Here is a 12,773-nt window from a genome sequence, read left to right on the forward strand (position 1 = left end):
TCCTCGCCTCCATGTTAAAGGAACTGTCTTCAAAAAATTCAAAACTTTTGTGTCAGATTTATTTGTGGAGGTGCCAGGAGAGATCATATCTCGCCTTGGTTGGCCCATCTAATTGCCTTAATATGCATCAAAGGTAGAATATTTAAAAGTCCTAAGTGTTAATATTCGAAAGTATATAAGAGACCAATCAATTTTTAGGTCAATAATATCCAATCGACATAATATTCAAAACGATCATTTATTGGAAATTCCACAGAACCGAACACCTCTATTTGAGCGAAATTTTAGCTATTCTGCAGTCAGTATGTATTTAATTCTATTACACTGGCGATTCAGCAACACATTTACGGATTTAAAAAGCCATACACAAAGCTAAAAGTATAATATGTTGTTACTTTTGTTATTAATTATATAATATAATTCATATTTATCAGTTTATTTATTTATTTATACTGTTCTTATCAGAAACTAAAAAATCTTTAAATTTTGTTATATATCTAGGTATTTTAAAAAAATTTGTTATACTAGGTTAAGCTGAGTAGATTGTACTAGACCTCGCCGATTAACAAGTAAAGTCATTTTATTGTTATTATGATTTATTATATTATTATAATTTGAATTGAAAACATCTAAAGTTTAATATAAATATAGTAAACATCAACCCAGAAAATTGGCCAAACCTCAATTAAATATTTTCGCCTAAATAAAACATTCAAAGATATTTTTGTATAAAGAATTCAGACAAATAGATGACAAGAATGTTGCAATCTGATTTCTTCATAAAATGTTTAGATTCACTAAAATTAACAATTCCGGTATATTATAAATTTTATCCCATCTCAGTCATTTAATAGGACCAAAACAATGCATCACTGGTAATTGTAATAAAAATTAATCACGAAGTCTCTCTGTCAAAAAAAAAAATGTTTAATAAAAAGTGAAAATTAAAATGTCCTAAAAAAAGTTCAGATGTTTAATTTCATTAGTTATTCAAAAATCTGTTTTCAGTTTAGTACCCTTTACTCCTTAACCACTTCAGTCAAATCCTTAGTCACCTCAGTCAATTCAGTTGCTTTGAAAAAAAAAATTGACATCATTAATTCAGCAAGTAGAAGAAAAGGGAAATCCAGTCCAGGTTATTATTGACTTATGGATAAAACCAAAACAAGCTGTAACAATAAAAATAGAGATATATTTTCTTTTGCCAATAAACAAAAATATACGCATTATAAAATGACCTAGAACTTTGTATACAGTATTTATTAATTGCCAAAACCCTAAAGATTATATAAAGATACAAGCTTGCGATTAACTTTACCACACAAACGATTTTTCGCAATCTAAAAAGGTAGACTCTTCGAGCTTCCCACTCATCCAATCCTCGATATCTTGCACAGACCTGGGTACCTTCGTCATATCTTCAATTCCATTTTCCGTTACCACAACATCATCTTCTATACGGACCCCTCCAAAATTTCTAAATCTCTCTATGACAGATGGCACTAGGAATTTCTTTAGTGTGGGATCTGCGAAAGCTTTATCCAGTAGCTGAAAAAATAAACTTATCGTAGCAAGATTACCATAGATTTCTCCAGGGTAAAGTACTATACTTCACAATTTTTAATTCAAAAATCCCGACGCGTTTCGGTTGTTAAATCATTGTCAAGGGAAAAATATTATCACAAAATGTCCACAAAAAGGTTAAAAACAACGGCACACACATAACATTACAATACATTAATCTAAAAAAACATCTCATCACACCGTATATTTACAAACAATCGACAAGTTGTCAATTTATCAACAATTGCTTGTAAAGATACGGTGTGATGAGATGTTTTTTAGATTAATGCATTGTAATATTATGTGTGTGTCGTTGCTTTTAACCTTTTTATAGACATTTTGTGATAATATCATTTTTCCCTTGCCAATGGTTTAACAACCGAAACGCTCGGGATTTTTGAATTAAAGAGAGTAGACAGGACCCTTCTCCTATTATTTTGCTTTGCATTATCGTAGCAATATGGAATCTTATTATTTATCATGTAACCTTACAGGATCAATAAAGTAACACCCTGGCTCAACTGTTAGTACCATCCCTTTTTGTAAAATTCTAGCGGTCCTTAACTTATTAACACCAACTTTTTGGGGTCTTTCTGGTTGTCCTTTTAAGTAACCACCTACGTCATGGACATCCAAGCCCATAAGATGGCCCAAACCATGTGGCTGGAAAAGAAAGAAATTATTATTTATTTTTTCCTAAATGATACTGGAAAATTAGGAAATTAGCGCCCAGAAAATGATATTTGGCATCGGAATGACTACAGGATAAAGTTCAACTTTCTGCACATGAGTTGAAAGAACATGGCCACAAGAACGTAGTTAAGCTGGTATTATTCTAAAAGTAAAGTCTGAAACGAATTTGTGAATTGATGAAACATTATTTTTAACAATTGCCTTAAAATGCTTTCATTATGATAAAATTTCCAGAGTCTCTTAAGATTTTTTCAATTTCCTAATTATTTATGAAATGTTTCCTTATTTTTTACGAGTTTTGGAAAATCTCAAGACCAACATTTCTTGATTTTCGTTATATTTATTAACTTTTCTTCTGTTTTTAGGTCATAATATGTTTAATAAAATTAGTTTGGAAATTAGTACTAAAGTCTGACCCAAATAATCAACTCAAAAAATGATACAATAATAGAAGAGAAATGTTAATAACAATAACTTATGTTGGCATTTTTTTTTAATTTATTATATAAAGTTTCACCACACTGGACATTCTAAAAACTTACTTTTTTTTTTTAACACGAATAGATCTAAATCTATATGTTTGCTTATAGTAAAAGAATACTTTTAAGCAATTAAAGCACAATTTGGATTTGTTGTGAAGGAGTTTAGATATAAATAGCATGTAAGCTAAAGGTCTTCTGAAGGTTAGTTTTCTAAAATTAAATTTGTCAAGTTAAAACATTTCTTTTGAACCTTTTCCAATATATTTTTGTATATAAAGTCAAAGGGAGCTATTGAATTTTCTGACTGTTCTGCAACAAATCTAGGTTAAAGTGTAAACTGAGTGCTTTTTCTATTAGAGTTGTTTTTTCAACAAACTACGATTTAAAAAAATTTGAATTTCCCTTTTTTAATGTTTGATTATTTTTGCTATTAAAGATAAAATAAAAGAATGCTTTGTAAACCAAAAGACCAAAAGAGTAACGGACTTTCGAAAGTCTTTCGGCTTCTAGAATGTTTTTAAGTATCCAAGCAAGGAGTTTTTTAGTATTCAAGCAATTTTAAAAAAGGATGAAAAAAAATTGTATTTCCATGGCTATTTTCTTGGTAAAAAGGTTTCTTCATTTATAAGACGCGAATGAAAATTTAAAGAGTTTAAAATATAAAAATTAGGTTTTTTTGGAGAGGTTCATATGAAAGATATTTTCAAACTAGAAAACTACCTGAAAAATAGCAGCTAAGCCAGCATCCAACATTTCATCTACACTTCCTTGCAATAACCCTCCTTTCTTTAAATCTTCCAACATCACCCTATTAGCTAAAACATGCATGTCCACCCAAGATACACCAGGCTTCATGGCTTTTTGAACAGCCTTGTTGGCATTTAAAACAGCTTCATAGATTAGTTTTTGATCAGGAGTAAATTTCCCGTTTGCTGGAAAATGACAAATATTGATACAATATGTGTTTTTGTTGTAAATAACAATTTTACTTTAATTGTGTAATTAAATACCAATCCATTATGCACCTACCTGGAAATGTACAAGTTATATCAGCTGCATATCCATAGTAGTTGGCTCCCATGTCATAAAGGCACAGTTCTCCATCTTTAATATAAGAATCATTTGGCACACCAGCATGGCCATAATGAAGAATAGCTCCATTTACACCAGATCCACAAATACATGTATAGGAAACATGGCGACAACCACCTTAAGGAATTAAAAGCACAACTGTTTAAATTGTAAAAAAATAATACGCCTATGTTACTTACCTTTTTCATAACAAAGTTGCAAAAATAAGGCCTCTCCTTGATATTCAAAGTCACCGGGCTTGATTTTTTTCATAACCTGATAAAGAAATCGAACTTTAAAATTTTATATCTAATCATACATCGTTAAAAAACAGTTGTTTTCATGCTACCACTTTGTACTGTAGATTTTTGTTTGATTAATAAATTAAAAATATATATATAGATAAATGTTCAAAGCACCAAACAGAATTTTATCAGAAGAATATTATTTCTTAAGATTTTAAGGTCGTCAATTAATTATGAATATATAAGTAATATATATTCATAGTATAAACAAGAATATATAAATTCAACTGAAATTTATTAAACGCGTATTCAAATAATGAAATTTGAATTATTTATGTCACATACTTTAAAAAATTAATAACACATTGTATTTTTATAACATCCTGAATAATAACTTGCCAAACCATAAATAAATAAATACATAAGCTGATGCCTGATTAATAAAAAGTTTAGCCAGACTTAAATCTTAATCCAAATAAAACATATCTAAAATGTATTTTCAAAATATTGATTACCTGTCTATGAGCGTAGCTTGAAACAGCACAAACATATTTTAACACTTTGATTTCATGTTCTGTTTTATACACTCTTAGGTCTGCTATTATAGGAAATAAAAGTTCGTCATTAACAGAAAAGTTCTCAATACCTTCAAAACTTGCTGGTTTAGCAGTTAGGCCACTATCAGTGTTTATGCCTACAATAAATCATTGTTTTTAAAATAATATTTGAATAAGAACATTTATAAAGTGTATACCTTTAAGGGTCAAAATTTTTGCCCTATTTAGCCCCTTTAATATGGTTGAAAGCTGATCAACATAGTAAACTTTTGAAATATTATATTTCTTAGAAAAATCATCACATTTAGCTAAAGGTCCCATCCAAACTGCATATTCCTCAGGATGTCTTGGTATAAATAGGTGGGTTTCACCTGTTTTGACATCTACAGCCCCATAACAGCCTGCATCTGTTACACCAAATGCCCACATGAAATATGACTCTTGCCTAAAAATAATAGTCTAACTAAAAATTATTATAAGTTGTATAAGTATCTTAGAAAGACACTTCAGCCAATCTTTAAAAAACTTATTATTGACTAGATACTTACCGAAAATTATTATAAGTTGTATCAGTATCATAGAAAGACACTTCATCACCCCCTTGTAATAGAACCAAAGAATCAGAATTGTCTTTTTTAAGAGCTTCTACTAGTCTTCGGCGATTTAACGCAAACAATTCTGTTGGCACTTGAAGGGTATGAGGACCCATAGACAGCACACCCCTTCTCTTTGATAAGTCACACATGGTTGTACCTTTCAACGCCTCTCCAAAACCAGAACGAAATCTGACTGGCTTGTGATTTATCAGCTGTATTTATTGGGTTTAAAGGATATTATTTATGAAAATTCAATTTTGGGTAAGATAAGATATTGATATCATATATATAGTTATTATCATATATAGCAGGATAAACTTATTTCATTGTGGTATTTACTTATCAATTACAGTATACAGGGTGTTTGTTGGATGATGACATTTAAATACTATTCATAAAAATTGACTGCGTCTTTAGTTACACCAATAATTTAAAAATAGTACCAAATCTTTACAAAACCCTCATTTTAATTACTTTTTTACTTATTTTCTGCATTATTGTGGATACGTAAGGTGTTCTTATCGTAATGCAGTGCGCATAATTCATGAATTGATCCCAACAAACTCTTTCCATGTTGATTTTATTAGCAATAATGTCAAAAGCTTGTATAAAAATATAAAAATCAACACTCAATAAGCTTAAGTATTTATGGATATTCTTAAGCTTTCAAAGATACTTGTATATACAATATATAATTATACTTAATAAAAATATAAACTATACTTATGTTAGATGAAGATTAGGCATGAGAATACTCAGGTAAATTAACTGTAATGTTTCTAAGCCTTGCCTCTTAAGAAAAAAATAATTTAAAGGTTAATAGTGGCAGAGTGGGAAATAGTGACATTAACAATGATGCAAAAAATATTAGAAAAAATGGCGAACACCTGAAGGAGTAACTGCGGCTTCAGCAAATGTGTCTGAGCAAAACATACAAGGCTGGTTTTCTAAAATAGAAACTTACCTTAAAGAAAAAGACCTTTTTTCCGTTTTAAATGACCCAAGCAGGATCTATAACGGGGGTGAAACTTGTTTTCAGTTCTGTCCCAAAATGGGAACAGTACTAGCACCAAAAGGTTCTCGTAATGTGTACGAGGTTGATCAAGGGGAGGCCAAGAAGAATCTAACAGTTATGTTTACCTTTTCGGCACAAGGCGATACCACTCCACCCTTAATAATCTACCCCAATAAGCGTTTATCAAAAGCAGTCGTTAATAGTGTTCCAGAGTCATGAGGAATTGGATTAAGCGATAACGGCTGGATGAAGACCGAATTTTTTATAGATTATATCAAAAATATACTCCATCCATATTTAAAAACCAAAAACATAGAATTCCCAGTTATTTTATTCTTAGACGGACATGCAACTCACCTTAGCTATCAGCTTAGTACGCTTTGTACCGAACTTGGCATTGTTCTAATAGCCCTTTACCCAAACTTGACAAGAATATTACAGCCAGCAGATGTCTCCAACTTTAGACCACTTAAGGCAATGTGGAAGAAGTCGCTTTTGGATTGGTGTCGAAAAAATACTTTTTGTAAGTTTGGCAAGGATCAATTTGCGAAAGAAGCGGTCCTTTTTATAAAACCTGAAGTTGTCCGTAGCGGATTTAAAGTTTGTGGCTTATATCCCTGGAATCCAGATTCAATTGACTATAGCAAATGTTTAGGTAAGCAGTATCACAAAATGACAAGTTCCAATAATGAAAAGACTGACATAAATAAGACTGATGATAATAATAAGTTCCTAACATATCAAAAGTTTATTGAGCTTATTGGGGCCACTAAATCATTAGAACTTGATGATTCTGGTGGTTCATTTACTGGATGTAAAGAAGGCTGTGACAATTTTTTATTACTACAAAAACTGAAAGTGTATTTTAAATCTGAACCTGAAATTAATGAAGATAACCATGTGATAGATATACAGATAAAAGACCCAAATGACAGCCTGGTCCATAACAATGACGAAATATTGTCATATTAGAAAATAAAGTTCTTACACAAGCACAAGCTTCTTTTACAACCGACAAGCCTAAACTACCCGACGAACCTGAAACATTTTTAAATTTTCACCAGGAAATAAAATATCAAAACACTGTATTAGACAGTGAGGATCTAGTTGTCAGCGATCCAAACAGTGCAGACTATATTGTCCAGAGCGACGCTAAGAAAATAGAGGAAAAGGTTGGCAATACACAAATTATTACAATTAATAACAGTTGCAAGAAAGACTCATCCATTAAAGATTTTTTAATTTTCCCAAAAACTCCCGAAAGGACAGGTAAAAGACAAACTGAGAGATCATCATTTGTGCTTACATCAACTAATTATAAAAAGCAAATGGAAGAAAAAGAAAAGGTTAAAGAAGAAAAAGAAAAGACGAGAGAGGAGAATAAACAAAAAAGATTAGAACAGCAAAAACAAAAACAGAATTTAAAAGAAAAGACTCAAAAGAAGCAACCTATAAAAAACGCGAAGAACAAACAAAAAGGCAAAAAATCTGACAATTTTTTTAACAAATCTGACACAGCTCAAGCAAAGTCTAATTTTAAATCCAATTTTGGGTCGACTCTCGACTCTCGCATAAAAAATCTTTTCCCTGAAAGTCCCGATCGTTTGTCAATTCCATTTTTACCAGAAAACAACATTGTTGTTCCCCGTGGAATATGTTTTATTTGCACAAATAATATATATAGGACTAACATAGGAATAAGATGCAAGAACTGCACCAGAACTTATCGTGTTAGTTGCTTAACTAAAAATAAAATTTATACAGAAAGTTTTATTTGTAAAACCTGCATAGGTAAGCAAACAAAATCCCAATGATGACTAGAATTTTTTTTTATGTATTGGACTAAGTTTCAACATTTTTGTTGTATTTTCATAATTTTTGTTTTACTTTAAAATATCATCAAAAGAACTTCTGTTTTATTTTATTAAAAAGTGTTGGATTTTTTGCTTTAAATAAAATAATGGACTAAAAAAAATCAACATTTTTGCTTTATTGAATCAAAACAAAAGAAATATAATTGTTACTATACCTAAAATGATCTTTTTGTTGGGAATATCCATTGAGTAATACCTAGGTACCTTGCTATTTTGCTAAAAATATTTGGTGCCAATAATTGGAAATTTTCTCAATTGGAACGAATTAAATAAAATTTGGGTCAAAGAATATAAAACGAATAACAAAATGAATAAATTACAGGTATTAAATTATTAGATATTTAATAAAAATTACTATTATTGGCTTAAAATTAAATTTATAATTTTAGGAACGCGTTTATTAATAACACTACCTTAAAGTGCCAATCATTGTGTAGTTTACCCTATATCGTATATATAAGTCTCATCTTATCCACATCTTTTTTCAGTTGCTTCTAAACTACAAATTAGAGCTGATAAGAAACTGACAGAGACAGTTATATGGGAATTTCTCCTACATGCATATAAAGGATAAAAGTTAATAAATATTAAATTATATTCATCTAATTTAAATGTTTTTCTTCTTTTAATTTTAAGGAAATTCTCAGTGTCAATAGACAAATAATGGATGTCCAAAAGTGTGTTCTTTGACTCTCCATTAAATATCCATTGGATATCATTGGGACAATTTTCTGATGTGCATAGGATAGCTGGTTCATTCAAAAAGGACAAAAATGCCAGTCAAACATTGCTAAAAAGTAAAAGATTAAAAAAGTTTTCTGTGGCTGGCAAGTAAAATAATATACTGGGATTTTTGTGAATTATACAGATTTAAAAAGAACTTAAAAATTAAAGGTTTTAAATAAAGATCTGCCCGAGTTTACCATGATAACCACGGTCTAATATCAATGTTTTAAATTCCTTATTTGTTATATCTCATAAATAATGTTTCACATGAGTTCAATTACAGATAAATAATTTTCAAATGGATATATTTACCACAGCTTTATCTGGAGCACCATCAACCAAACACCCTGTAGCTATTTACTATTATTAATGTATTGTATTACACTGATCAATTTTAATGATTTATAAATGTTTTTAAACATTTATTTACACTTGATTCTTTAGGGTGTGGGTGGAAAATTTAAAAAAAAAATAATTCACTGAATACTGCAAGTAAAAACAGCAGATCATATGACAAAACAATAAATTTCTTTAACTTTGACGTTAGTAATTTGTAATTTGTAAATAAACATTTTGACATCTCTGTCTATCTCGTAAATCCACAGAACACAAATATAGAGAAATGCGTGTTGCCTAATGAACAGACAGAAATTCGGTTGACAGCTTTATTGACATTGTTGACAAAGACGGGGGCAACCATCTTGGGTGGCATGTGGCGCGAAATTTAAGCCTGATCTATTGCCCGATATTTAAATTTGAAGTAATTTGCAGAATTACAGAAGTTGATACGTTAACTGACGAGTGATGAGAGATATATTTAAATAGAATTTTATTTTATTTTCAAATTAACGCGTAAATCTAAAACGCGGAATGACGGAAGTAGCAGATACGGAGCGAGACCACACTCTCACATTCTCTCTTCCTTTTAAAAAAATGTGTGACTGTGTTAATATTCTTTTATTTAGCGTTAGCATTTTAAAATTTTAGTTTGGATTTTATCCTTAATGAAGAAATTAAAGATCTTATCTTATTTCTCTAACTATAGTATACCGTGTACGTATGAATTCAAATATATTTTATTTAAATTTCGCTATTTTTTTAACCTGATTTCATTAATTGATACATCTATAGTAGCGCCCAGGCTTATACAAGCGTTTTTTTTTTAATCCTCGTTAGGGACAAGAAAATTGAAAATATAAACATCTGTTTTATTAGATGCACAGTGGTTACGATTATCAGTAAAATAATAATATTTAAATAAAAGAATATTTTATAAGGGATATATTTTTAGTTAAAATATAATATAATATATATTTTACTATACAGTGACCGCCTAAAGTTCCGCAGAAATTCGATAAAAATTAGAGACATGATTTTTTGAGAAAACGCTCGGACCCCTCGATTCTTATTTTAAGTTGCGCATTATTTCACATAAATTTTTGTTTACAGGGTAAAATAAAAAAAAAGATATGACGTCATCGGTCATTTTTTTAAATGGAATGCTATATTTTTTATTGCATTTATGAAATATAGGCGAAATTCCAAGCAAGTTTCGTATAATACACCTTATCTCAAAACTCAACTGTTTCAGAAATATTTACATTTAACCAATAAGAAAGCAAGTAAGTAGGTACGTCTATTTACAAATTAAGATAAAATGGAGGATAAAATGTTATAAACTGTAAAAACTCTTATTAATGTATCAAGTGTTCAAACTGATTCCCCAACTTCTCGGCAGAAAGCAAGACGGTTTACAAACTCATGTAAAAGACTATCAATTATTTCGGGTGATATACGTCTAATTTCATATCTAACTCTATTTTTCAAATCTTCTACATTGTTTGGCTTCTCAATATGAACTTTTCAGGTACCCCCATAGAAAATAGTCGCAGGGATTTAGGTCTGGTGACCTGGCCGGCCACTCTATTGGCCCTCTTCGTCCTATCCATCTTCCTGGGAACACTGTATCCAAGTAATTACGGACATCTCGATAGAAATATGGCGGTATAGGGCAGCCAAAGCAGGGATAAGATCTTCTTGAAGAAAATTCAAATAGCGTTGTCCTGTTAAGTTTTCTTGGAAAAAGTATAGCCAAGGAATAAAGTAATAGTTATTTTCCACGATACCAGCCCAAACATTAATATATTTACGGTACTGTGTATGAGCCTCAGTTGCCCAGTGTAGATTTGACACTGACCAGTACCGACAATTTTGCTGATGTACGACACCGTTTAAACAAAAAGTTGCTTTATCCGAAAACAAAACTCGTAACACAAACTGACGGTTATTATTGCAAATGTTTATCATTTGCTCGCAAAATTGGTTTCTTCGATCAGGATCGTCCTCATTTAATTCGTGGTCGTTTAATTCTTCAGGTCATTAACATGACCTGAAGTTATGAATTTGTGCTCTATTCTACTAACTGTTGAATGAAAAGTAGGATGGTTTGGGTATTTGGCATTAAACAGTTCACTTACTTCTTTTTGCGTGCGCACTCGATCCCCGTACCCTGGCATCATCAAAATTTTAATTCGTTGGGTTTCCGTTAAATTAGCCATAATTTATTCTGATATTCATAATTTATTCATATTTATTAATTTTCGAACTGACAGTGACATTCGAAAATGGAGATTCTTTACAAGTGCAACCATGGAAATAGAAACAATTGGCAGTGTTTATAATATTATTTTTATCCTCAATTTCACTTTAATTTGTAAATAGACGTACTTATTTGTTTTCTTGTTATTTAAATGTAAATATTTCGGAAACAGTTGGGTGTGTTATACGAAACTTGCTTAGAATTTCGCCTATATTTCATAAATTCAATAAAAAATATAGCACTCCATTTAAATGACGTCATATTAATTAAAGACGTCATATCTTTTTTTTGTTCCACCCTGCATACAAAAATTTATGTGAAATAATGCGCAACTTAAAACAAAAATCGACGGGTCCGATCGTTTTCTCAAAAAATCATGTCTCTAATTTTTATCGAATTTATGCGGAACTTTAGGCGGTCACTTTATACGAAAGCCCGAAACTTAACCATCGAAAACCTTTTAGAAGCCTATGTAAAACGTGCGAATTTTTCGCCCAACCAAAAATTATATTAGGAAAATAAGGACATAGGCATATGAGTAGATATATTATATAATTTTTATTACTTAATGTGAACATCTGACTAAATTAAATAAATTGAAAGTTCGCATAAGTAAATAGGCCAAATAGCATATAAGTAGAGGGCTGTATATAAAGAAAAGTACTGTAAAAAAAGATGAACCCGTTTAAAAAATAATATTTTTAATTGATAATTATACTAACTGCATGATAAGATAGTTAAGTGATCCTCGATCAACTGAATTAATGAAATACTAAGACATGTTTTAAATTAAAACTAATAAAAAGTACGTGTATTTAAAAAAAAAGTACTAAAAAAAACTAAATTTCTAAACTAGGCGATAATGTATAATCTAGTTAAATTATAAATCTAAAATGCGAAAAATTAAATTAGCATGGTTAAAGTATAGTTACAAAAGTATAATAATTAAACTACCCTATATATGCATAGCCTTAAAATTATTTATATATATTATTAATTAATATAAGATTAATTCTATAGTGATATCATTTAATGAAGATACAGCGGCATTTCGACCAGAAAACTTGGCTCTTGTAATTTTGGGTGCTACTATACATAATAGAGCAACAGGCGTCATATAATTCAATTTTAAAAAATCAAATTTTTCAGAAGTAAAAGAATGTTTTTTTAGGTATTTTTATTATATTAGGTATTAATATTTTTAGGTATTATGAAAAATCTTAGTTTTGGTATTCTTGATGCTAGCGATAGCGAGCTAGTATTCTAAATTACTTGAACGGGTGTGCCTATTGAGGGAAAAATTACTTCATACCAGTAAAGAAAAATATAAAAAGAAAAATATATGCATAATT

The 12,773-nt window shown here is 30.1% G+C and overlaps 1 protein-coding gene across 2 annotated transcripts; it reads right to left on the reverse strand.

Annotated features, from left to right (window-relative positions):
- Window positions 1-1,172: 1,172 nt before the first annotated feature.
- Window positions 1,173-9,366, reverse strand: LOC126734192 (xaa-Pro dipeptidase). 2 transcript variants are annotated; one of them, XM_050437733.1, is made up of 9 exons: window positions 9,206-9,366; window positions 5,160-5,419; window positions 4,809-5,056; window positions 4,570-4,748; window positions 4,010-4,085; window positions 3,768-3,947; window positions 3,459-3,670; window positions 2,056-2,226; window positions 1,173-1,548 (listed from the first exon to the last, which is right to left on the reverse strand). In XM_050437733.1, exons 1-9 carry the CDS (start codon window positions 9,242-9,244, stop codon window positions 1,315-1,317), a joined length of 1,599 nt encoding a protein of 532 aa, XP_050293690.1. In that variant the 5' UTR covers window positions 9,245-9,366; the 3' UTR covers window positions 1,173-1,314. The 2 variants fall into 2 exon arrangements, with proteins under 2 accessions (XP_050293690.1, XP_050293691.1); XM_050437734.1 differs by having other exon boundaries at window positions 9,135-9,360.
- Between the last annotated feature and the right edge of the window lie 3,407 nt (window positions 9,367-12,773).

This window comes from Anthonomus grandis, chromosome 3 (assembly GCF_022605725.1).
Source record: "Anthonomus grandis grandis chromosome 3, icAntGran1.3, whole genome shotgun sequence".
NCBI lineage: Eukaryota > Metazoa > Arthropoda > Insecta > Coleoptera > Curculionidae > Anthonomus > Anthonomus grandis.

What these genes read in the sequence shown, in the direction of transcription:
- LOC126734192 (XM_050437733.1), bottom strand. Translation starts at nt 9,244, where the DNA reads ATGTTTAAAAACATTTATAAATCATTAAAATTGATCAGT. An exon ending in GCAACTTTGTTATGAAAAAG is followed by an intron (nt 3,948 to 4,009) that starts GTAAGTAACATA and finishes TAATTCCTTAAG; the next exon opens with GTGGTTGTCGCCATGTTTCC. An exon ending in GCTTAGCTGCTATTTTTCAG is followed by an intron (nt 2,227 to 3,458) that starts GTAGTTTTCTAG and finishes TTTCTTTTCCAG; the next exon opens with CCACATGGTTTGGGCCATCT.